The following is a 26,848-nucleotide window of genomic DNA, read 5'->3' as shown; positions in this document are numbered from 1 at the left end:
TGTCCTGTTCCCCTCCGCTTGTAACAAGATAACACATTTTCCCTGGCGACAGGTGAGGCCATGCACATAATCCAGTAGGGCCACACTAATCAGGTGAAACAGCACGTGATGTTTCGCCGGTATTTTCAATTTTATACTTTAAAATTCGAAGTTTAATTGACATTCCATCAACCAGGGGGGCCTTGGGGATCTCAACGTTTGCAGGGGTCACTGAAAAAGCAGGGATAAAACTATCAAATTGAACAAGGCCAAAACATCTCACATTTTAATGCAAGAACTGACAGGCATTAAAACATTGTGCAATTTCATATTTTTAGGTGTCCACAATGAATATTGAGCACACATTGAAAACGGGTTGAAAACCCATATCTATAGGAAAAATGGTGTGTGTTCATATTCACATCACAAACAGTCAACAATATGTCAGCTTTATATTCAGACTAACAGACACTAGGAAACTTAAGTGCAGTATAGTCCAAAATAAATTATTTACATAAATAACATTGAAATATGACCGATACAGTTACATCACATCAAACCACGTCAAAATGCCTTCAATATATTTTGTCTACCTTGGGGCCTCCTTATCAGACTTGGTAAAAGTTTGCTTTTATTGATAAAATAAACATGTGAGCTATCTCTGAAGTTACACTAATACTTACTGCTAGTATAAAGCACCATAGGCTGCACAACCTAAAATGTATTCAAAAGGCACAGGATATCTCTGATTGCACATTACTCTTTCCAGAATCCATCTCTCCATTGTCCCCACAAGAGACAACTTTGTCCTGACAATCCCTCTTGGCATGAGGCTCTTCATGACTTTCTTCCTTCCCTCTTCTTAGGTTCATCTTACTCACTTCTGCCTGGAGGAACTGTCACTCTAGGCCTCAAAACACCAAGCTCTGCTGGAAAACTACGCCTTAAATATAAATCATCTGACTCCAAGCCTGAGCACATATTTGTGGTACTGTATTCAACCAGTGCTCCAATAATTCTCCCTCTGGCGCTCCCCTACACCCTCTGGTGGTAACTTGCTGTCCTGGGCTGTTCGCATGGCAATTGTGGGTGTACTGACCAGAAGCCCAGTCCTGTGCTGTTTTTACTTGGAGACCACCAGCATGGGATATTATACATTGAGTGTACAAAACATTAGGAACACCTTCCTAATATTGAGTTGCACCCCCTTATTGCCCTCAGAACAACCTCAATTCGTCAGGGCATGGACTACAGGGTGTCAAGCGTTCCACAGGGATGCTGGCCCATGTTGACTCCAATGCTTCCCACAGTTGTGTAAAGTTGGCTGGATGGATGTTCTTTGGTTGGTGGACCATTCTTGATACACACAGGAAACTGTTGAGTGTGGAAAAACCCAGCAGCGTTGCAGTTTTTGACACACACAAACCGATGCGCCTGGCACCTACGATCATACCCCGTTCAAAGGCACTTAAATATTTTGTTTTGCCAATTCACCCTCTGAATGGCACACATACACAATCCATGTCTCAATTGTCTCAAGGCTTAACAATCCTTCTGTAACCTGTCTCCTCATCTACACTGATTGAAGTGGATTTAACAGGTGACATCAATAAGGGATCATAGCTTTCAACTGGATTCACCTGATCAGTCTATGTCATGGAAAGAGCAGGTGTTCCTAATGTTTGGTGCACTCTGTGTAGGTCACTGGTTATGGATGCTTCAGTGCCTCCTGAGCCTGCTCTGTGTGCAAATAATCTCTCTCCCACAAATCCGGCACTTCCTCAGGTCGCCTCTTTTCTCCGGAGAAGATGCTAAACCTGGATAGGTGCAATGAGAGAAATTAAGAATTTAGGTTACACCCTGCCAAAAAAAAATACCTAGCCATGACAACACTCACTTTAATAATATTTACATTTACGTCATTTAGCAGACGCTCTTATCCAGAGCGACTTACAAATTGGTGCATTCACCTTATAGCCAGTGGGATAACCACTTTACAATATGTTTTTTTTTTCTTTAATTTTTTTCTTTCTTTCTTTCTTTGGGGTGGGGTAAGGGGGGTAGAAGGATTACTTCTATCCTATCCTATCTCATATGTATACTGCATTCTATTCTATAATATTTTACTGTGTCTTAGTCCATGCCGCTCTGTCATTGCTTGTCCATATATATGTATATTTTCTTAAATTCCATTCCTTACAAGTTTTGTGTGTATTAGGTATATGTTGTGAAATTGTTAGATATTACTGCACTGTTGGAGCTAGAAGCACAAGCATTTCGCTACACCCGCTATAACATCTGCTAAACACGTGTATGTGACAAATAACATTTGATTTGACTACTGCTAAGATCAATAGCAATACATTGGTTACACTTAAGATTATTCATGAAGTGTGAGTGATAACATTGAACAAAAGCAGAATGAGTGCTTGCATGAGGAAAAGTGCTAAACAAAAGGTTGGGGGGTGCATAAGCTTTGCCCTGTCAGTGGGTTACATAGTTAGTCACTCCACTTTATTCAACAAATTAAGAGCTGTCAACAGTGACTATCCTGCTATGAGACAATCCTAGCTCAGACAACATGCATATGTGGATTTGTGGCCTTCTACTTAGTATTTTGGCAAAAGAGGTGACCATTTTAATGATCGTGGCATCTATTATGATGAGCTGGTTCAAGATCTACACATTATCAGCCAATAAGAATACTCCCACATTCTACTCACACATCATGATCACAAGGAAGCATTGCATTTGAGATGACAGGCGGAGGAGGGGCTTTGGCACAGTGGAGGTGCTTGGCTCAAGAACAATGACATCACAAAAAGAGATAAAATAAATGTAAAAGTTCATACAAAGGACATAAGTCGTCTGATCGGCTGTAACGTTGGATCGTCTGCAATCAACCCTGCTGCTACCATCGGCATTACTGCAGTGAATATCCTGTCCAAAGAAGTACAGACAAAGAGACATAAGTGAAATGACTAGTCCGAGTTTGAAACTTCATCCCTTCGTCCTGTTATAGGTCCTTCCACAAATATAACATTCCCAAACAAGCATTGTGTAAACTAAATTGTCATTATTTTTTTTGGTGCTCACGCAAGCATATTGGTCAGTGACATACAGATATAAAGCTAGATCAAATCCCTGACTGCAAACCTGAACCACTATGACAGGAAGTATGACATTAGTTAGGTTTCCACCCAATTGGCGACAGATTTTCATGCGAATATTCTAAAATCTGCGTAAAAACAATATGCACATTTTCCCACCAGAGATGTATTTCCATCAAATTGACTTGTTGGTGATACAAGTCTGTGCATGATGACGTAGTGCACATAAAAATACCTTTTGCGTTTATTTAAAAAATTAAAGTTAAATGGGTTTCCATCGCATTTTCAACGCTGATGGTTTTCTCAAAAAAAAGAAAAGCGTTATATACACTCTAAAAATTAGGGGTTCAACAAGGGTTCTTCTAAGATCCTCGAAGAACCTTAGTGTTCTTGGCACTGAAAATGGCCCCCAAAAGGTTATTCCAAGAACCCCATAGGAGGTGGGGTTCATTGAGGAACCTCCTCAGTTGGTGAGGGTTCTTGCAGGAACCTAACTGCCCAAGTGAAACATTTGGATTTGAAAGGACAGCAGGTGCAGGCACTTAACTGAAAAATGTAAAGATCTCCTCAATTTAAGGTAATGTTTGTCCCTTGTATGATCTATATTGATATTGTTTTATGATGATACCATCTATTTGTGCAAATCTTTCTAAAACAGAAAATGGACACAATTCAATGGATATCAATCAACAAAGAGGTAAGAATATGTAGGCTAAAATAATATGTTGAAGACTAGCTGTATTGGGTGCAGATGACTGAACTGCACACTTTTGTGTCTGCAGGTATACAGACGAGGAGCCATGCAAAGGTATGTCAATTGGTATTGGTATGTTAGGCCGATCACATTTACCATCCTCCTCCCTTACCTCTTCAATGAATATCCCATAGGCCTCTACATTATGGACAAGGTATGTGTATGAAAACGATTATCAAAACAGTTTTTTTCATTTACATTTACCATAAAAACCAAGCTATGAATACTGTTGTGAGCATGGTTTGTTAATCATCTGTATAATTCCTATTTTTTGGATTCACAGACTTCACCCTCCCTACACCTCTGATGAGTATAACAGGAAACCTGTTCGATCACCATGCACTGCAAAATCATTCTCGCTATGGATACGGAGAACATCAACACATTAACATCAACACGCCAGAGGATATACCAATTGGACTTGGAGCTCTGCTGGGAGTTTACCTCATATTTTGATTTTTTAATTTTGCTTTGCCACTAAAATCATAATAAACACTAAGAACTAAAATATTGTGTTTTTGTTGTTATTGTTATGCGTATTATTATTATTATTAATAATAATAATAGGGGAGGGGTAGTTAAAAATTAATCCCAAAAGGTTCTTTGAGGATCCATTAAAGGATACTCCAGGAACCTTTTCTTTTTAGACTAGCGAGTGTACGTACTCTGGTATTGGCACGTGCGCTCTAGCCAACAGCTGGCAGATACAGTGCTGGTATACCCTACGTTATGAGATTAACATGGACAAAATAGATTATTTTTATTTGTCAAACGGCAGCCAAGCATCGATGATCATGTCACCAGAATAAGACCCTCGATATTTTTTGGAAAGGAGCATCAAACGCATCACCTTGCACTTTCACCACCCTGTGAAGTACATAACTTAATTCAATAACTCATCTATATCCTAATAAACTGCATGCTCGTAGTGGGAGGACCACACAACATGTCATTGCGTGACTCCAAGTTTACTTTGATAATTCCTATTTTTTGGATTCACAGACTTCACCCTCCCTACACCTCTGAATATGCCAAGAGTGTGCAAAGGTGTCATCAAGGCAAAGGGTGGCTATTTGAAGAATCTCAAATATAAAATATATTTTGATTTGTTTAACACTTTTTTGGTTACTACATGATTCCATATGTGTTATTTCATAGTTTTGATGTCTTCACTATTATTCTACAATGTAGAAAATAGTAAAAATAAAGAAAAACCCTTGAATGAGTAGGTGTTCTAAAACTTTTGACCGGTAGTGTATATACACTATATATACAAAAGTATGTGGACACCACTTCAAATTAGTGGATTCAGCTATTTCAGCCACACCCGTTGCTGACAGGTGTATAAAATCGAGCATACAGCCATGCAATCTCCATAGACAAACATTGGCAGTAGAATGGCCCGTACTGAAGAGCTCAGTGACCTTCAACGTGGCACCGTCATAGGTTGTCACCTTTCCAACAAGTCAGTTCGTCAAACTTCTGCCCTGCTAGAGCTGTCCCGGTCAACTGTAAGTGCTGTTATTGTGAAGTGGAAACGTCTAGGATCAACAACGGCTCAGCCATGAAGTGGTAAGCCACACAAGCTCACAGAACGGGATCGCCGAGTGCTGAAGCCCGTAGCACGTAAAAATTGTCTGTCCTCGGTTGCAACACTCACTACCGAGTTCCAAACTGCCTCTGGATGCAACGTCAGCAATATAACTGTTCGTCAGGAGCTTCATGAAATGGGTTTCCATGGCCGAGCAGCCGCACACAAGCCTAAGAACACCATGCGCAATGCCAAGCGTTGGCTAGAATAGTGTAAAGCTCAACACCATTGGACTCTGGAGCAGTGGAAACGCGTTCTCTGGAGTGATGAGTCACTCTTCACGATGCCAGGAGAACACTACCTGCCCCAATGCATAGTGCCAACTGTAAAGTTTGGTGCTTTTGGTCATGTAGTGTATATATTTTTCGTTTAATGTGTATTTTATATTGTATTATACAGGGCGCATTTGGAAAAGAGACCTAGGTCTCAATATGTTTTCCCTGTCAAAATAAAGGTTAAATAAAAATACAAAAAATTGTAAAACGGCAGTCAAGCATCAATCATCATGTCACCAGATTAAGACCCTCGATATTTACTGGAATGGAGCATCAAGATCCCCTTGCACTTTCACCACCCTGTGAAGTTCAAAATAACTTATTTCATCTGTATCCTAATAAACTGCATTGTTTCCCGAGTCGTAGTGGGAGGACCACACGCCATATCATCTCATGACTCCAAGTTTACTTTACATTTACATTTTAGTCATTTAGCAGACGCTCTTATCCAGAGCGACTTACAGTTAGTGAATACATATTTTTTTTTTTTTTTTTTTTTACTGGCCCCCCGTGGGACACGAACCCACAACCCTGGCGTTGCAAACGCCATGCTCTATCAACTGAGCTACATCCCTGCCGGCCATTCCCTCCCCTACCCTGGACGACGCTGGGCCAATTGTGCACCGCCCATGAGTCTCCCGGTCGCGGCCGGCTGCGACAGAGCCTGGATTCGAACCAGGATCTCTAGTGGCACAGTTAGCACTGCGATGCAGTGCCTTAGACCACTGCGCCACTCAGGAGTACTTTGATACGATGGTTATTATATCGATATTTACGCATAAAGGCATTTCCACCGGCATTTCTCGCATTATTAATTTTATTGACACAAAAAGATCCCACCACGTCGAACGAACAAATTATCGGTCAGCATTTATTTATTTATTACTGAAACTTCCATCACAGCTGTCGTGATGACTTTACTTGCATAAAAACTGTGGATGGAAACGTGGTTAGTGACAACCTTGTTTGAAAATGTTAGAGATTGTGGGAATGATACGCTGAGCACCTATATGTGTGTGGCCTGAGCATATACCATCAAGAGAGATAGAGTGGGGTATTATGGTGTAGGTGTAGTGGGTCTCAGTACTTACAGACGTTTGATCCCTGAGTCAGGCTGTTCAGCGGTTGCAGGCTGTGACTGAAGTGGTGGATCCAAGTTGATGCCGTAAATCTCATTCTCCAACTCCTCACTGAGGCAGGGAGAAGGGATTCATTAAAAGACTGTGGACTTAGTGAAGTCATCAAGATGGGGCTATCAAGTGTTTGTCTGTATTATGAACTAAATACAAAAAATGAAAAGGAGAAAGTGGAATACTACATCATTAGTAAATGTACACTGAACAAAAATATAAACGCGACATGTAAAGTGTTGGTCCCATGTTTCATGAGCTGAAATAAAAGATCCCAGAAATGTTCCATATGCACAATAAGCTTTTTTCTCTTACATTTTGTGCACAAATGTGTTTACATCCCGGTTAGTGAGCATGTATCCTTTACCAAGATAATCCATCCCCCTGACAGGTGTGGCATATCAAGAAGCTGCAACTTGTGCTGGGACAATAAAAGGCCACTCTAAAATGTGCAGTTTTGTCACACAACAATGCCACAGATGTCTCAAGTTGAGGGATCGTGCAATTGGCATGCTGACTGCAGGAATGTCCACCAGAGCTGTTGCCAGAGAATTTAATGTTCATTTATCTACCATAAGCCAACTCCAATGTCGTTTTAGAGAATTTGGCAGTACGTCCAACCAGCCTCACAACCGCAGATCACGTGTATGGCGTCGTGTGGGCGAGCAGTTTGCTGATGTCAAAGTTGTGAACAGAGTGCCCCATGGTGGCGGGGGGGTTATGGTATGGGCAGGCAGGCATAAACTACGGACAACGAACACAATTGCATTTTATTGATGGCAATTTCAATGTACAGAGATACCGTGACGAGATCCTGAGGCCCATTGTCGTGCCATTCATCCGCCGCCATCACCTCATGTTTCAGCATGACAATGCACGGCCCCATGTCGCAAGGATCTGTACACAATTCCTGGAAGCTGAAAATGTCCCAGTTCTTCCATGGCCTGCATAGTCACAGATGTGTCACCCGTTGAGCATGTTTGGGATGCTCTGGATCGACGTGTACGATGGCATGTTCCAGATCTGGCCAATATCCAGCATTCCACAGGCCACAATCAACAGCCTGATCAAAACTATGCGAAGGAGATGTGTCCCGCTGCATGATACTGACTGGTTTTCTGATCCACGCCCCTACTTTATTTTTTAAAGGTATCTGTGACCAACAGATTCATATCTGTATTCCCAGTCATGTGAAATCCATAGATTAGGGCCTAACGAATTTATTTCAATTGACTGATTTCCTTATATGAACCGTAACTCAGTAAAATCTTTGAAATTGTTGCATGTTGCGTTTATATTTTTGTTCAGTATCGTAATAACATAAGATGCAGTTGAAGAGACAGGGGTATTAAAAAGTGATGATAGTCCCTTGTCCCTCAACTCTAGGTGAATCTTTTTTTTTTATTCACTTCGTTTTTTCACATCATGTAACCTTTTGTAATAGATGAGCTCCTCTCGCAGCATGAACACTTGGGCTTTGAGTTCGTTCCTCTCCTGCAGGACGTCCTGTAGCTCCTCAAGGGTAAAGTGGGGCCTGTCGGACTCCTTCTGGTCCAGGGCATCAGGTTCCTCCTCATGCTCCTCGTCATACAGCCGGAGGACAGGAGGGCTCTCTGCTGACTCAAAGCACTGTGCCAGGAATTCATGGTCACCTCTGCATTCCGCCCAAAAAGAATTGTGTACGATGGAGGCTGCTGATGCTGGTACCAATGACTGGATTTGGGAAATAGCATGGTCACTTTCAGTGCTATGAAAGGCTTTGTGAGCAGTGGCAATGATACTCAATAGCTAATCTACAAGAATGACTCACCCTCCTTGGGTGGATGTAATGTTATTTTGTTCTTGTCAATAGGGAACTTAAACCCCTGTAATTTGGGTATAATCTTCTTAACTCTATAATCTTCTTAACTCTATAAGGTAAAGCGTACAGATATGTAATGGTGTCTTAAAGAGAAATGTAATGGACTTGATCAGGTAGGGGGTTGTAACTGTGGTTACCTTAGCCGACGCTGGTGTAAGCACTGTCATCACAGCCTTTGAGGGTGACGGTTCCTCCTCGGTTGACCTCTTTATGTCCAGCTCCCACTCTTGGCGCTCCTCCTTCAGCCTTGCCACCTCCTGCTGCAGGGCCCCCAGCTCCTGCTGTCGCGCCTGGGACACAGCCTCCAGCTCAGCCTTCTGCTGGATCACTGCCTTGCCCTGAGCCTCTACCACACTGATCCTGTGCCGCAGGTCCAGGTTGATCTTCATCAGACGGTGCTGCTGCAGCTGAATCTATAAGGGGAGGAAGGAGTCCATTTAATCCTACTCATTTGTCTGTAATGAACTGATGGAAACTCTGAGTGTCCAGATTGTTTGTGGAAGTTGGTGTCCTCCTCAGGCATGAGAACAACTGTGAAAGATGAGACATCTATGTGCTGGAGCATTAGGCTACAGACAGTAGGAGGCCTAGGAGCGATGTCTTATGTAGTTCAGGGAGTGTGGAATGCTACTAGATGGAAAGAGACAAGCCTCACCGCCTCCAGGTCCTCGTTCTTGAGGTTCAGCTCATGGTCCTTATCCCGGATCTCATCCCTCTGTTTGTCTACCACCTCCTTTAGCATCTTCATCAGCTGACGCTCTCTCTCTGACACACCTGTTCAAGACATACACACATACAGCCCACACAGGCATTAACACATAAACATATATCAGCACATACTGTGTTAAATAAAACTAACTGTGATAATGTAACAGGTGGAACTAATGCTGCTGAACTAATGTTGCTGAATTTAAATACTTCCGAATGTTATGTAGTTTTATTCAGAGCATTACCAAGGGACAATAATACTATATCTAAATGGCAAAGGAATTCAGTCTTAAATAGCACATACTGTACAATGCATGTAGTCAGAAGTATATCTACCAGAGAGCTTTCTCATCTCATGTCATGCATACATGAGATGTAATATGTGTCCGTATATGTTCAGTATTATAGCTGGTTGGTCATCCTGATTTGTTCGGTGTTTCTAGGTTCATGTGTGTTTTGGCCCTATGAGTAAATATAGCCATGGTGACCAATGAAAGACTCGCACATGGGCTGTATTTCTGTCTGGTTTTAAAATAGTTCCCTTTACTGCCTCCTCACCCTCTGTCTCTGATGTCAGCAAGTTAACACATGTAGTGGACACAAACACACTAAAAGATGAGATGTTGGCTTACATGCAGAACCTGACATCACACTTCTTCTAATGGAGGATCATGACTCATGGCTTCATAGACATGATATAACCCTATAATAGACCAATAAGACCTACTAACCCTCATAAAAAGGAACACTTTTGATGAGGGTTAGTAGGTTCAATCTGATCTGTCCTGGGCAATGCTTTGTTTTACGTCAAAACATACAGCGAGACAAAAAATATTAACACAAGACACAAACAGATAATGAGATGAAATGGGTCCCTGTCACACCCTGCATAACATGCCAATACCTGATATCAAACTCAAACACCCACACTAAAACATACACACGCATATTCCAGGGGCACCTGGTAGCATGTAGGTCAAATGACACTTCAACGTATAAATCAGTCCCATTTATGGTGCATCACCTGATCATGTCTTCCTACTGGATTTAGGTACAGCTGGAAATTCAGGTGTTCACTGACATGGTGATCAGAGACCCTGTGTTGCCAGCAATACAATGCTCTACTTTCTGTAGTTTATGTTCTCCATGTCACGTCTCCCCGGCGCTCTGATTCGCCAGTCTGAGCCACCGGTCTGAGCGCACCACCTCGGCAACACCGGAATGGAAACCCAACGCACCCTAATCACCTCCAGCGCACCTGCACCTCATCATCTCATCACCACTCCTATTTAGCCCTGGACTGTTCTGGATGATGTTGTGTGTGATTGTTAAGCTTCATGTCATTTACTCTATCTTGGTTATTTCTCTTGCCAATTGTTAAGTAAATCTTGACCATGTTAATTCCAGCGTCTGCGTACTGCCTCTTCGTATACTCAGCACTAGTCACAGAATCACACACCAAATGAAAATGGATGCAGCAGGAGTTTCCCAGTGCCTCGACCAGCACCAGCTTGCCCAGTTGAACGCCGCCATGCAGGAAGTGCTCCAAACTCTGCATAATCTGCCCAGAGCTTCGGTTCCACCTCAGGGAGTGGCGAGTGCCCCCAATCCACCTGTTCCCGTGGTATCACCCACTCCTGCGGGAACCCTCGCCCTACCGGAGCGCTATGACGGTAAAACTACTAAATGTAGCGGCTTCCTGCTACAGGTTTCCCTTTATCTGGCACGTCAGCCTGGGGCATATCCATCTGACCAAGCCAGGATAGTGCTGGTGATTTCACTTCTTAAAGGAAAGGCGCTGGATTGGGCCACGGTAGTCTGGGAAGGAGAGGAGGCAGTGGCGCTTCCCTACCCCACCTTCCTCGCTAGGTTCAGGGCGGTGTTTGATCATCCCACGGAGGGAAAGGGCGGGGGTGAGCGTCTCCTCCATCTACAACAGAGAGAGAGGGGCCAGCGTCCGAGTACGCTCTGAGCTTTCGCACGGTGGCAGCGTTTTCCGGCTGGAATGAGCGTGCTCTGCGCACTGCCTTCAGGAGAGGCTTATGGGAGGACATCAAGACGGAACTCGCATGTCGGGACGATGAGATGGACCTTGATACCCTCATCACCACGTCCATCCGTCTTGACGACATGTTGGGAGAGAGACGGCATTCCCAACACCTCCCGGAGCCTCGACGCTCACCCCCTCTGAGCTATGGAAGCCGCCCTGCTTCTGAGTCCTCACCCATGGAGGTGGGCAGCACCCCCTACACAACCACGGACCACAGATCTCCTGGCGGCTCCCTATCTAGGCGGTAAGACTCCCGTCGCCTCTCCGTGAGTGTTACGTCAGCTCCTATCACAAAACCATTGTTTTTAGTTCTCATAACGGTGACTGGTTATTCCTTCTCTTCCATTTCTACCGCAATGATCAGCGGGGAACATTATAGATAGGGAGCTGGTCTCTGAATGGGGGTTGCCCACCGTTCCACTGCCATCTCCGCTACACGTCACCTCACTGGACAATAAACCCCTTGGATCAGGCACCATTACACACGTCACTCTCCCCATCACCATCACCATTCCCACACTACCGGAGCACCACGAGGAGCTGTCATTCCACATCGTCACGTTACCCCTTCACCGGATTGTCTTGGGATTGCCCTGGCTCAGAGTACACAACCCCACCATCAATTGGAGCACCAAGAGGATCACAGCCTGGTCCCCCTCATGCCGGAAGACCTGCCTGCCGGTGGTTTGTTGTTCCACGTCAGTGGAGAGTCCGGAGTCCGCCCTCCAGCCCAACATTCCACGTGAGTATGCAGATCTCTCCGATGTCTTCTCTTCAGTAAAGGCTACGTGTCTCCCTCCTCACAGGCCCTGGGACTGCACCATTGACCTGCTGGAGGGACAACACCCCCCGAAGAGTCGCATTTACCCCCTTTCCATGGCGGAGACTGAGGCCATGGAGAAGTAGAGTGGGGGAAAAAAGTATTTAGTCAGCCACCAATTATGCAAGTTCTCCCACTTAAAAAGACGAGAGAGGCATGTAATTTTCATCATAGGTACACGTCAACTATGACAGACAAATTGAGAATTGTTTTCTCCAGAAAATCACATTGTAGGATTTTTTATGAATTTATTTGCAAGTTATGGTGGAAAATAAGTATTTGGTCACTTACAAACAAGCAAGATTTCTGGCTCTCACAGACCTGTAACTTCTTCTTTAAGAGGCTCCTTTGTCCTCCACTCGTTACCTGTATTAATGGCACCCGTTTGAACTTGTTATCAGTATAAAAGACACCTGTCTACACACTCCAAACTCCACTATGGCCAAGACCAAAGAGCTGTCAAAGGACACCAGAAACAAAATTGTAGACCTGCACCAGGCTGGGAAGACTGAATCTGCAATAGGTAAGCAGCTTGGTTTGAAGAAATCAACTGTGGGAGCATTTATTAGGAAATGGAAGACATACAAGACCACTGATAATCTCCCTCGATCTGGGGCTCCACGCAAGATCTCACCCCGTGGGGTCAAAATGATCACAAGAACGGTGAGCAAAATTCCCAGAACCACACGGGGGGACCTAGTGAATGACCTGCAGAGAGCTGGGACCAAAGTAACAAAGCCTACCATCAGTAACACACTACGCCGGTACTAAGCCAGTACATGTCCAGGCCCGTCTGAAGTGCATTTGGATGATCCAGAAGAGGATTGGGAGAATGTCATATGGTCAGATGAAACCAAAATATAACTTTTTGGTAAAAACTCAACTCGTCGTGTTTGGAGGACAAAGAATGCTGAGTTGCATCCAAAGAACACCATACCTACTGTGAAGCATGGGGGTGGAAACATCATGCTTTGGGGCTGTTTTTCTGCAAAGGGACCAGGACGACTGATCTGTGTAAAGGAAAGAATGAATGGGGCCATGTATCGTGATATTTTGAGTGAAAACCTCCTTCCATCAGCGAGGGCATTGAAGATGAAACGTGGCTGGGTCTTTCAGCATGACAATGATCCCAAACACACCGCCCGGGCAACTAAGGAGTGGCTTCGTAAGAAGCATTTCAAGGTCCTGGAGTGGCCTAGCCAGTCTCCAGATCTCAACCCCATAGAAAATCTTTGGAGGGAGTTGAAAGTCTGTGTTGCCCAGCGACAGCCCCAAAACATCACTGCTCTAGAGGAGATCTGCATGGAGGAATGGGCCAAAATACTAGCAACAGTGTGTGAAAACCTTGTGAAGACTTACAGAAAACGTTTGACCTGTGTCATTGCCAACAAAGGGTATATAACAAAGTATTGAGAAACTTTTGTTATTGACCAAATACTTATTTTCCACCATAATTTGCAAATAAATTCATAAAAAATCCTACAATGTGATTTTCTGGATTTTATTTTCTCACTTTGTCTGTCATAGTTGACGTGTACCTATGATGAAAATTACAGGCCTCTCTCATCTTTTTAAGTGGGTGAACTTGCACAATTGGTGGCTGACTAAATACTTTTTTTCCCCACTGTATGTGGCGGAGACCCTGAAATAGGGATTCATCAGACGCTCTACCTCTCCTGCCTCCGCCAGCTTCTTCTTCGTGGCCAAAAAAGACGGAGGACTGAGACCATGCATTGACTACAGGGGGCTGAACGCAGTCACCACCAAGTACCAGTACCCCCTCCCTCTGGTTCCGTCGGCCATCGAGCAGCTACGAGGGGCCTGGTACTTTACCAAGTTGGACCTAAGGATTGCCTACAACCTGATCCGATTCCGGGAAGGAGACGAGTGGAAGACGCCATTCAGCACTACATCAGGCCACTATGAATACTGCGTCATGCCCTACGGCCTCGCCAACGCACCTTCTGTGTTCCAGTCCTTCGTCAATGACGTGTTCCGGGACATGCTGATTGACAGGTGGTGGTGTACATTGACGATATCCTGATCTACTCGGCTAGGTTCGAAGAGCACATCAAGGACGTCCGAGCTGTCCTACTCCGCCTCCGGGAACACAGCCTGTTGGTGAAGGGGGAGAAATGCTAATTGCACCAACAGGCCATCTCCTTCCTGGGATACCGGATCAGTCCTCAGGGGGTGTTCATGGATAGAGTGAAGAAGGACGCCGTCAGGTCATGGCCATTTCCCACCACCATCAAGGGCCTACAGAGCTTCCTGGGCTTCGCTCATTTCTACCGGCGTTTCATCAGGTCCTTCAGCTCCATTGCCGCCCCGCTCACCTCTCTCCTTAAGGGTGGGCCTCAGAAGTTGGCCTGGAACCCTGAGGCTGACGCTGCCTTCAAGAGGCTGAAGGAGAGGTTCACCACAGTGCCCATCCTAAATCACCCAGATCCATCTCGTCCTTTCATCCTGGAGGTGGACGCATCGGAGGAGGGCGTGGGTGCGGTCCTCTCCCAGCGGCACGGTAAGCCAGAGAAAATGTATCCCTGTGCCTTTTTCTCTAAAAAGCTTACCCCCGCAGAGAGGAACTATGGAGTTGGGGACAGGGAGCTGTTGGTGGTGGTCCTCGCTCTGGAGGAATGGAGACACTGGCTGGAGGGTGCAGTCCATCCATTCCGGATTCTTACTGACCACTGGAATTTGGAGCACATACGGGCAGCAAAACCGATGAACTCTCGTCAACCCAGGTGGGCCCAATTTCTCACTCGCTTCCAATTCATTCTGTCCTACCGCCCAGGATCCCAGAATGTGAAGGCCGACGCACTCTCCAGGATGCACCATACCGGAGAAAGGAAGGATCTGGGGGGTCCTATCCTGCCCTCGTCTCTCATCGTTGCTCCTGTCGTTTGGGATGTGGACGAAGACATCCGCCTTGTGGCTCAGGAGGACCCAGCGCCTGCCAACGCCCCTCCGGGGCGCGTGTATGTACCCACCAGTGTCCGTGACCGCCTGCTGATCTGGACACACACCACCCTTACGGCAGGGCACTCTGGTATTACGCACACCCTGCATTCTCTAGCCCAAAAATACTGGTGGCCCACCTTGGCTTCTGATGTCTCCCGCTACGTCAACTCCTTTTCCGTGTGTGCCCAAACGAAGAGACCTCGGAACGCCCCGGCAGGCAAACTAGTTCCTCTCCCAGTGCCTCAGCGACCTTGGTCACACCTGTCCATAGATTTTGTCACCGACCTTCCACGTTCTGACGGCTTCACCACAGTCATGGTGGTCGTAGATCGGTTCTCCAAATCATTCCGTTTTTTGCCACTAACTGGTCTTCCTTCTGCTCTCCAGGTCGCTGAGGTCCTGTTCCAACAGATCTTCCGTCATTATGGACTTCCGGAGGACATCGTCTCGGATCGTGGCCCCCAATTAACCTCCCGAGTGTGGAAGGCTTTCCTGGAGAAGATCGGGGCCACGGCCAGCCTCACTTCCGGGTATAGGCCTCAGTCGAATGGGTAGGTGGAGCACATGAACCAGGAGCTGGGGAGGTTTCTTCGTTGCCACTGTCAGGACCGGCAGGGTGAGTGGGCGAGGTTTCTTCCCTGGGCAGAATATGCCCAGAACTCCCTCATTCACTCCTCCACGGGGCTCACTCCCTTCCAGTGCGTCCTGGGGTACCAGCCGGCCCTGGCCCCTTGGACACCCAGCCAGACCGATGCGCCCGCTGTCGACGAGTGGTTCCAAAGGGCCGGACAGGTCTGGGACGCCGCCCACGTCCATCTCCAGAGGGCCATTCGTCGGCAGAAGGACCAAGCCGACCGCCACTGCAGTGAGGCCCCTGTATTCCAGCCTGTGGATCGTGTCTGGCTGTCCACAAAAAACCTCCCTCTCCGCCTGCCCTGCAAGAAACTGTGCCCCCGGTTTGTAGGGCCGTTTAAGGTCCTCCGGCGGATAAATGAGGCATCATACCGGCTGCTCCTTCCCCCTCACTACCGTTTCTCACCCACTTTTCATGTGTCTCTCCTCAGGCCGGTGGTTCCTGGTCCTCTGGCGGATGCCGTCCCCCGGGATACACCTCCTCCGCCCCTGGACATTGATGGGAGTCCGGCGTATGCAGTGAGGGACTTGCTGGACGGCTCCATTACCTGGTGGACTGGGAGGGGTATGGTCCTGAGAGGAGCTGGGTTCCGGCTGGGGTCGTCCTCCTGGCCGGCGATGTCCAGTGGCTGGAGCCGCGCGTCTGGGGGGGGGGGGGGGGTCGGTACATCCAAACATCACACCTGCGGGACAGGTACAGGATGGCAACAACAACTGCCCGAGTTACACCAGGAACGCACAATCCCTCCATCAGTGCTCAGACTGTCCGCAATAGGCTGAGAGAGGCTGGACTGAGGGCTTGTAGGCCTGTTGTAAGGCAGGTCCTCACCAGACATCACCGGCAACAACGTCGCCTATGGACACAAACCCACCGTCGCTGGACCAGACAGGACTGGCAAAAAGTGCTATTCACTGATGTGTCGCGGTTTTGTCTCACCAGGGGTGATGGTCAGATTTGCGTTTATCGTCGAAGGAATGAGTTGCACCGAGGCCTGTACTCTGGAGCGGGATTGATTTGGAGGTGGAGGGTCCGTCATGGTCTGGGGCGGTGTGTCACAGCATCATCGGACTGAGCTTGTTGTCATTGCAGGCAATCTCAACGCTGTGCGTTACAGGGAAGACATCCTCCTCCCTCATGTGGTACCCTTCCTGCAGGCTCATCCTGACATGACCCTCCAGCCTGACAATGCCACCAGCCATACTGCTCGTTCTGTGCGTGATTTCCTGCAAGACAGGAATGTCAGTGTTCTGCCATGGCCAGCGAAGAGTCCGGATCTCAATCCCATTGAGCACATCTGGGACCTGTTGGATCGGAGGGTGAGGGCTAGGGCCATTCCCCCCAGAACTGTCTGGGAACTTGCAGGTGCCTTGGTGGAAGAGTGGGGTAATATCTCACAGGAAGAACTGTCAAATCTGGTGCAGTCCATGAGGAGGAGATGCACTGCAGTACTTAATGCAGCTGTTACCTTTGATTTTGACCCCCCCCCCCCTTTGTTCAGGGACACATTATTCCATTTCTGTTAGTCACATGTCTGTGGAACTTGTTCAGTTTATGTCTCAGTTGTTGAATCTTGTTATGTTCATACAAATATTTACACATGTTAAGTTTGCTGAAAATAAACACAGTTGACAGTGAAAGGACATTTCTTTTTTTGCTGAGTTTATGTATCCACACATATATATACATATAAGTACACACTGTATAAATCTATTACTTTTCCGTATGGGTTTGCGAAAATGTGTGCCGGCTATTTGAGACTTTGCATTTCATTTAAGTTTAATGGTAATTTAAATGGAACTTATGTGTAACAGACGTCATGCTGCTTGCTTGGCGATTAGGCTGCTTCCTCCTGATTTGGCTCACACAAGGCTCTAAGCCAGGACCTCTGCCTTGCTAGAACACGTGACCGCCCTCCTTGACAACGTACCAACTGACTGAGCTATAAAAAAGTATCCAATTGGATAGCTCCATTGGCGACATTTCAAGCTAGCTGTGGAGTGAGCTTAAGGTACGTTCTTAAAGGAATACTTTGGGATTTTGACAATGAGGCCCTTTATCTACTTGTGGATTCCATTTTTATGTCTCTCCGTGCAGTTTGAAGGAATTTGCTAACTAGCGCTAGCGCAATTGCTAACTAGTGTTAGCGCAATGACTGGAATTCTTCATTGGCTCAAGAAACTACCTCTAATTTCCTTCATACTGGACAGAGACACAAAAATGGTATCCAATAATTAATCTGACTCTGGGGAAGTAGGTAAAGGGCCTCATTGCCAAAATCCCAGAGTATCCCTTTAACTGTTACATATGCATGTTATGCATGTAGGCCTGTGTTATAACTTGTGCTGTTTTTGACAAGGTGCTAACTCAGACTGGTCTCATTGACTAGACGTAACATAGTAAATGTAAATCCAGGACACTCAAACTAGTATGATATGTTATGTTGCTATGGTTACATAAGATAGAAGGTAACTTAAGGTAAAAACCAAAGGTTGCGTGTTCGATTCCATCACGGACAACTTTAGCATTCTAGCTAATTAGCAACTTTGCAACTATTTACTACTTTTGAGCTACTCTGCAACTACTTAACATGTTAGCTAACCCTTCCCCTAACCCTAACCCTAACCTTAACCATTTTAGCTAACCCTTCCGCTAACCCTAACCTTAACCCTTTAGCCTAACTCCTAAGCTTAACCCCTAACCCCTAGCCTAGCTAAAGTTAGCCACCCCAAGCTAACGTTAGCCACAACAAATTGGAATTCGTAACATATCATACGTTTTTCAAATTCGTAACATATTGTACGTGTCTCAAATTCGTAACATATTGTAGGAATTGCAATTCGTAACATATTGTACAAATTGCAATTCGTAACATATAATACCAATTGTAAGTTGTAACATATCAAATGAAATGGATGATCGACAAATTAATACATACCATTAGAAACGTGACATTTCATACTAAATGAAAATGTATGCACTCACTAACTGTAAGTCGCTCTGGATAAGAGTGTCTGCTAAATGACTAAAATGTAAATGTAAATGGAGTCTCGGATTTACTTAAAGAATAATATGAAATGCTCTGAGACCACGTTGCAGCTAAATGCCATACTGACTCTGTGCTGCACATACCCTCCTGTCTCTGCAGCTCCTCAGTCACAGGTGAGTCTTTTAGGGCCAGGCTCTTCAGAATGCTCTTATTCTCCACCTGCAGTTGTGTGATCTGAGACAGCAGGTCTTGGGCCTCCCCTCTCCACACATCCTCCACCAGCTCCAACTCCTGGGGAAAGCATCAACCGCACCCACACATACACACACAGGTGTAGCATCTTTAACTTTTTCATTCTGCATAATTGCACATAAAACACAAAGGTGTCATTGATTAAAGGTAAAAAGACTGGTTGACAAAGATGGTGGATAAATGAAGATGTCTTACTCAAGCCGTTTACCATTTAAAAAATTGTTACAGTTCTGGTCTACTTAAGGGGTGGCTCTCCTATAGACGCCAATGCGATAGCAGCTGGGTCTGGTCTACTTGTAAATAAACCCGCAAAAATTAGCCAGAGAGTTGTCCTCTTCTGTCTCTGCTGGAGCGACACACTTATATCACAGAGTTTCTGTTTTGATGGGACAGGAAGTGTAGTTTCATGAAACACTGGCACAAACTCATCAGCCAATCAAATGCATGGGAATAGAAGGGAGGGCGTAGTGATTGAAAGGTAAATAATCCAATCAAAGTGAAGTGAGGGCGTGACGGTTGAAAATGACAAATCAAATGAACGCGATTTGAAAACTCTGCCATACCACTTCCCTTTAAAAGGCACAACAATTAATTTGTGTGTGTTTTCTATTGGCGGTCCTAAAACAAATATATTATTTTAGCTAACAATGAACAACTCCCAGAATTTCTATTTGTAGCACCAAGCCATGGAGATCATTACGGATCACGTTTATAACGGTACTCTGAGTCTGCAATACTCTACAACCAACGGCCACAACCTTCCTAGCTAGATAACAAACGTTGTAGCTAACATGATCATGTTACATGGATTCTAGTTGTAGGAGTAAGAAATTGAACGTTGCTGTTTTGACTAAAACAAGCTAATGTTAGCTGGCAAGCAAAGTTAGCTAGCTAACGTTATCTAGCTACCTACCAAAGCACATTGGCTAATGTTAGCTACCCAACGTTAGCTGGAAGAACGGCTAGCTTGGTAGCTAGCTATTCTTACATGCCTAGTAAAATACAGAAAAAGAGAGAAGCGGCTATTGAATTCTTTTTTTTTTTTCATTGATCCAATTAGTTCGTGGGACCACCAGGAGCCTCTTCGTGCAAGTAAACGATGCATCACCAAACGAGAGCATGGATTTCCAACAACTCATGGGCAGGCTGAATCAGATGCCGGACTACAACACGGTGGCTGATATGAACGAAAGGCTGATGACACAAGTAGCTCAACAATTCCAACAGCAGCAGCTACAACAGAGTACTTCTCCAGCGCCTGCACTGGAACGAGCGTTCGTCGAGCAAGATGGAATAAGCTATCCATAAGTTGTATGGAAGTTATCTTAACATTCTCAAATATTTTACATGAAATAGAGGTGAGAATATCATGCATCAACTTAATTTGATGTTTTTTCTTTGTCGTGTCTCAGGAAGTCTGCACAATGCCTGTGTACTGGGTCTGCTGGTCAGTCAGCTGAGATTAAGGTGCACAGATGGAGAGTGGAGCATGGCAGATTTTGAAGGCGAGTAGTCTCATAAAGACATGGACTGACTGTATAATTCTACATCTTACAATTTTCTCAAGGATTTTGATGCATATAACCATTGCTAATACACCACACTAACTCCTCAGATGCAGCTGCAAGTTGAGACTGGTTCCACAGCTTTTAGTGAGTGCTTCTTTAGCTTTTTTTGTTGTTGAGATTCCAGGGTTCAAGACTGTTTGTTTATTGGGCAGAATAACTTATTGTCTCCTGTAATTTCACAGGCTCTGGCCAGTCGGTCAAAATAACTCTCTGCTGAAGAGAAGCAGCGATTTGCAGGGGCAACTGAAGAAATGATGTCTGATGTGGAGACAGACCCAGATTTTTTATAACTTCCCCACCATGGCACTCCCCTGAGTTTGAGGACCTGATTGTATCAGCAGACTGGAGAAGGACCAAGCGTGCTTATTGGGAGAAAAGGCTCCGTCAGAATGAAAACCGGAGCAACCGTCCACGTCCACTGCAGCCCTACCCAAAACATCTGATTGTACAATAGACCACAATCACCTGCAAAGTTCCACGGTGTCAACATCACTAAGGAATTAACATGGTCCACACACCCACACAGTTGTGAAGAGGACACGACAGCACCTCTTCCCCCTCAGGAGGCTGAAAAGATTTGGCATGGGCCCTCAGATCCTCAGTTCTACAGCTGCACCATTGAGAGCATCTTGACAGGCTGCATCACCACTTTGTTCGGCAACTGCAGAGCACCCGACCGCAAGGCACTACAGTGGGTGGTTAGTACGGCCCAGTACATCACTGGGGCCGCACTCCCTGCCATCCAGGACCCCTATACCAGGCGGTGTCAGAGGAAGACCCAAAACAAATTCTGACTCCAGCCACCCAAGCCATAGACTGTTCTCTCTACTACTGCACACAAAGTGGTACCAGTGCACCAAGTCTGGAACCAACAGGACCCTGAACAGCTTCTAGCCCCAAGCCTTAAGACTACTAAACAAGACTGCTAAATAGCTAATCAAATGGCTACCCGGACTACCTGCATTGACCCTTTTTTGCACTAACTCTCTTGTTCTGACGCCATGCACAAACACTGGACTCTACCCACACTCACACATACTTACAGACACCCCAACACACAACACGCACACACATGCATACTGACGCCACTCAACCACACACGCTTTCAGTTACCACATATGCTACTGTTAATCAAACCTGTTGCCTAGTCACTTTACCCCTACTACATGTACATACTAGCTACCTCAATTACCTCGTACCCCTGCACATCGATTTGGTACTGGTACTCCCTATATATATATAGCCCATGTTATTTTTACTCGTTATTGTTATTCATTATCACTGTGTATTTATTCATTGTGTCACTATTTCAACAACAAAAATTATCCTGAACTCCGCATTTTTGGTAAAGGACCAGTAAGTAAGCATTTAACTGTTAGTCTACACCTGTCGTTTACGACTTTTCACGAACTCTTCACACCTGCTTCTCAAACGTTTTTGCACAGACTCCCACTCACTCACCCACCGTTACATATACACACAGAACATTACCCCCTTCTTTTTACTTCCCTTTATATAGTTTTTGGTGATAAATGTCTTTGTGTATTTTTATTTATAAATATGTATTGCACTGTTAGTGCTTGCAATGTATTAGGTTTTTACATGACTTATTTTTGGGCAGTGGGTTATATATATATATATATGTATGTTTTTACTAATGTCTTATGTTGTAAACTTTATGTATGGAGCCTGACGAGTGGGAGAGCTGTAAAAATGGTGAGGTGCGAGTGTCAGGTTAATTTAATGGCAGGATCTCTAGTCTCCACCGAGTGTTGTTAACAACCTATGGTTCCCCTTATCCAACTGTGGTCCTCTGTAGCTCAGCTGGTAGAGCACGGCGCTTGTAACGCCAAGGTAGCGGGTTCGATCCCCGGGACCACCCATACACAAAAATGTATGCACGCACGACTGTAAGTCGCTTTGGATAAAAGCGTCTGCTAAATGGCATATTATTATTATATTATTATATTAACTGTCGGGTGGAGAAACAAGCTTTTGAGTGTTCAGAGATAAAACACCTACATTCTTCCGACTGGCATGTAAATGGCTAGTCTTCAGAGTTGTAAGGATAATTAAGAGTCTGAAACCAAGGTATTTGGTGCACTGTGGATCCAGCATGTGTACGACATTACTTACGAAACTATTGTCAACATGCTCTTGTGCAATGTGACACCACGTGTCATAGAGCAGAGGAATGTCATGAAAAGCCAATACATGGAGTAGCAGGCTACTCTTCGTGTTGCACACGTCAGCTGAATCTTTCGTAAACACACCTTTTGATGTATCTTCTCTTTCTCCAATCTGTCATTCCGTTCCATTCGCAACCTGTCCAGCTCGCGCCGTAGCTCCTCTATCTCTGGGTTGATACTGTTTCGGGTGACCAGCACCTCCAGAACTTCCAGAACCCGGACCACTTTGGGCATCAGCCGCAGTAAAACTTCGCATCCAAACTGATCGATAATGCGTTCAAACTCCTGGCCCACAACCGCGGCAATGTCATAGACGTCCATAACGGTCAACTCCGTCGCGTTTTTGTCCAGGGGTATTCCGAAGTCTTCCATGGCTGTTTCTCCCCTCCCCGAAATCAACAAGGACAGTTATCTGACAGTTATTATTCTGTAACGTTTGTAGTACAATCTAGGCCTACTTCTTATTGCTATTCTTTCCTATAGCCTACTGCTAAAACCCCTAAACATTTTACTATTATAATGTAGGCCTATTTCTAAAATAATTATCAACTTCCAGATTCCCCAGACAGTGCAATCCAATACCTATCACGAGGTATGAACTGTGTCCGTGTAGCCTACTGCGCATGTCAAGGTATTCTTGGTTCTGCTGCTGAAGTGTACTTGTGACTGGCACTTTCAGGTCATCAAGTTTGGCTTCTTTCTATCCTCTATGAATTAATCATTCTTGCCCAATGTTAACATGAACGTGAATGTAGACTGAACAAAAATATAAACGCAACATGCAACAATTTCTAAGATTTTACAGAGTTACAGTTCATATAAGGAAATCAGTCAATTGAAATAAATGCATTAGGCCCTCATCTATGACTGGGAATACAGATATGCATATGTTGGTCACAGATACCTTTAAAAAAAAAAGTAGGGCATGGATCAGAAAACCAGTCAGTATCTGGTGTAACCACCTTTTGCCTCATGCAGTAAGACACATCTCCTTTGCATAGAGTTGATCAGGCTGTTGATTGTGGCCTGTGGAATGTTGTCCCACTCCTGTTCAATGGCTGTGCGAAGTTGCTGGATATTGGCGGGAACTGGAACAAGCTGTAGTACACGTCGATCCAGAGCAACCCAAACATGCTCAATGGGTGACATGTATGGTGAGTATGCAGGCCATGGAAGAACTGAGACATTTTCAGCTTCCAGGAATTGTGTACAGATCCTTGCGACATGGGGCAGTGTATTATCATGCTGAAACATGAAGGTGTGGCGGTGGATGAATGGCACAACAATGGGCCTCAGGATCTCGTCACGGTATCTCTGTGCATTCAAATTGCCTTCGGTAAAAATGCAACTGTGTTCGTTGTCCATAGATTATGCCTGCCCATACCATAACCCCACCACTACCATGGGGCACTCGGTTCACAACGTTGACATCAGCAAACTGCTCGGCCATACAACGCCATACACGCTGTCTTCCATCTGCCCGGTACAGATGAAACTGGGATTTATCCGTGAAGAGCACACTTCTCCAGCGTGCCAGTGCCCATCGAAGGTGAGCATTTGCCCACTGAAGCCGGTTACGACGCCGAACTGCAGTCAGGTCAAGACCCTGGTGAGGACGACAAGCACGCAGATGAGCTTCCCTGAGACGGTTTCTGACCGTTTGTGCCGAAATTCTTTGAATTGCAAACCCAGTTTCATCAAATGTCCGGGTGGCTGGTCTCAGACAATCCCGCAGTTGAAGAAGCTGGATGTGGAGGTCCTGGGCTGGCGTGTCTACAAATTTGTGCATACAATGAGATAAATAAGCTTTTTGTGCATATGGAACATTTCGGGGATCTTTTATTTCAGCTAATGAAACATGGGACCAACACTTTAAATGTTGCATTTATATTTTGTTTCTTCTGTTTACCATTTTCAAACATCCTCGGAGGATGTGTCAGTTTGTTAGGCTATATAATGCCCCTCTATGTTGGGCAATTTGCCCTCATTTATGCCTCGTCCCAGTAAACTATTCCTGGGTCAATAATAGCAATAGCCAAATATTTACAGTTAACAAAACTGACGTTTTAAAAACCTGCTGACACAACTACCGTTTTACCGTCCAAAATACAGAGGAACAAACAGATATGTCCATAAACATTTATTGCTCATTTGACGTACACTTATTACATGGAGGAACCACAGTAATCTTTACTAAAATATATTAATAGATTTGAATGTATAAACATGTTTAATACAGGTGAAAGAACATAAAAGTAATCATTAAGAAAAGCTCCCAGAAGCAAAAGAGATCCACATACTGTACAGCCCCCTTGTGCTGTCACATACACACATTAGATCCCCGTCCATTTTTAGCTTTGGAAAGTAGCCTTCCTCTTTAAAAATTCAAGGTGATCATTATTTGTCAAGCACATACAGTTGAAGTCAGAAGTTTACGTACACCTTAGCCAAATACATTTAAACTCAGTTTTTCACAATTCCTGACATTTAATCCTAGTAAAAATTCCCTGTCTTAGGTCAGTTAGGATCACCACTTTATTTTAAGAAAGTTAAATGTCAGAATAATAGTAGAGAATGATTTAGTTCAGATTTTATTTATTTCATCACATTCCCAGTGGGTCAGAAGTTTACATACACTCAATTTGTATTTGGTAGCATTGCCTTTAAATTGTTTAACTTGGGTCAAACGTTTCAGGTAGCCTTCCACAAGCTTCCCACAATAAGTTGGGTGAATTTTGGCCCATTCCTCCTGACAGAGCTGGTGTAACCGAGTCAGGTTTGTAGGCCTCCTTGCTCGCACACGCTTTTTCAGTTCTGCCCACAAATGTCCTATAGGATTGAGGTCAGGGCTTTGTGATGGCCACTCCAATACCTTGACTTTGTTGTCCTTAAGCCATTTTGCCACAACTTTGGAAGTATGCTTGGGGTCATTGTCCATTTGGAAGACCCATTTGCGACCAAGCTTTAACTTCCTGACTGATGTCTTGAGATGTTGCTTCAATATAGCCACATAATTGTCTTTCCTCATGATGCCATCTATTTTGTGAAGTGCACCAGTCCCTCCTGCAGCAAAGCACCCCCACAGCATGATGTGCTTCACGGTTGGGATGGTGTTCTTCGGCTTGCAAGCATTCCCCTTTTTCCTCCAAACATAACGATGGTCATTATGGCCCAACAGTTCTATTTTTGTTTCATCAGACCAGAGGACATTTCTCCAAAAAGTGCGATCTTTGTCCCCATGTGCAGTTGCAAACCGTAGTCTGGCTTTTTTATGGCAGTTTTGGAGCAGTGGCTTCTTCCTTGCTGAGCGGCCTTTCAGGTTATGTCGATATAGGACTAGTTTTACTGTGGATATAGATACTTTTGTACCCGTTTCCTCCAGCATCTTCACAAGGTCCTTTGCTGTTGTTCTGGGATTGATTTGCACTTTTCGCACTAAAGTACATTCATCTCTAGGAGACAGAACGCGTCTCCTTCCTGAGCGGTATGATGGCTAAGTGGTACCATGGTGTTTATACTTGCGTACTATTGTTTGTACAGATGAACGTGGTACCTTCAGGTGTTTGGAAATTGCTCCCAAGGATGAACCAGATTGTGGAGGTCTACAATTTTTCTCTGAGGTCTTGGCTGATTTCTTTTGATTTTCCCATGATGTCAAGCAAAGAGGCACTGAGTTTGAAGGTAGGCCTTGAAATACATCAACAGGTACACCTAAAGCCATGACATCATTTTCTGGAATTTTCCAAGCTGTTTAAAAGGCACAGTCAACTTAGTTGAATTGTGATACAGTGAATTATAAGTGAAATAATCTGTCTGTAAACAATTGTTGGAAAAATTACTTGTGTCATGCACAAAGTAGATGTCCTAACCGACTTGCCAAAACTATAGTTTGTTAACAAGAAATTTGTGGAGTGGTTGAAAAACGAGTTTGAATGACTCCAACCTAAGTGTATGTAAACTTCAGACTTCAACTGTAGATT

The 26,848-nt window shown here is 44.8% G+C and overlaps 1 protein-coding gene across 4 annotated transcripts; it reads right to left on the bottom strand.

The window, feature by feature from the left end:
- Positions 1 to 118: 118 nt before the first annotated feature.
- LOC311144963 (RILP-like protein 1) lies at positions 119 to 23,475 on the bottom strand. Of its 4 annotated transcripts, none has more exons than XR_014614557.1 (8): positions 22,953 to 23,475; positions 19,003 to 19,150; positions 9,356 to 9,474; positions 8,838 to 9,113; positions 8,272 to 8,552; positions 6,801 to 6,899; positions 2,703 to 2,919; positions 119 to 1,796 (listed from the first exon to the last, which is right to left on the bottom strand). XR_014614557.1 is itself a non-coding variant. In XM_084181156.1 (8 exons), exons 1-8 carry the CDS (start codon positions 23,238 to 23,240, stop codon positions 1,791 to 1,793), a joined length of 1,305 nt encoding a protein of 434 aa, XP_084037282.1. In that variant the 5' UTR covers positions 23,241 to 23,475; the 3' UTR covers positions 119 to 1,790. The 4 variants fall into 4 exon arrangements, 2 of the variants coding, with proteins under 2 accessions (XP_084037282.1, XP_084037281.1); XR_014614558.1 differs by having other exon boundaries at positions 2,832 to 2,919; positions 8,272 to 8,539; positions 22,953 to 23,466; XM_084181156.1 differs by having other exon boundaries at positions 2,832 to 2,919.
- Between the last annotated feature and the right edge of the window lie 3,373 nt (positions 23,476 to 26,848).

Source organism: Coregonus lavaretus (genome assembly GCF_964263955.1).
Source record: "Coregonus lavaretus genome assembly, chromosome: 17".
NCBI lineage: Eukaryota > Metazoa > Chordata > Actinopteri > Salmoniformes > Salmonidae > Coregonus > Coregonus lavaretus.
The sequence above is the reverse complement of the archived record's forward strand: the minus strand, read 5'-3'. Positions and strand labels throughout refer to the sequence as shown.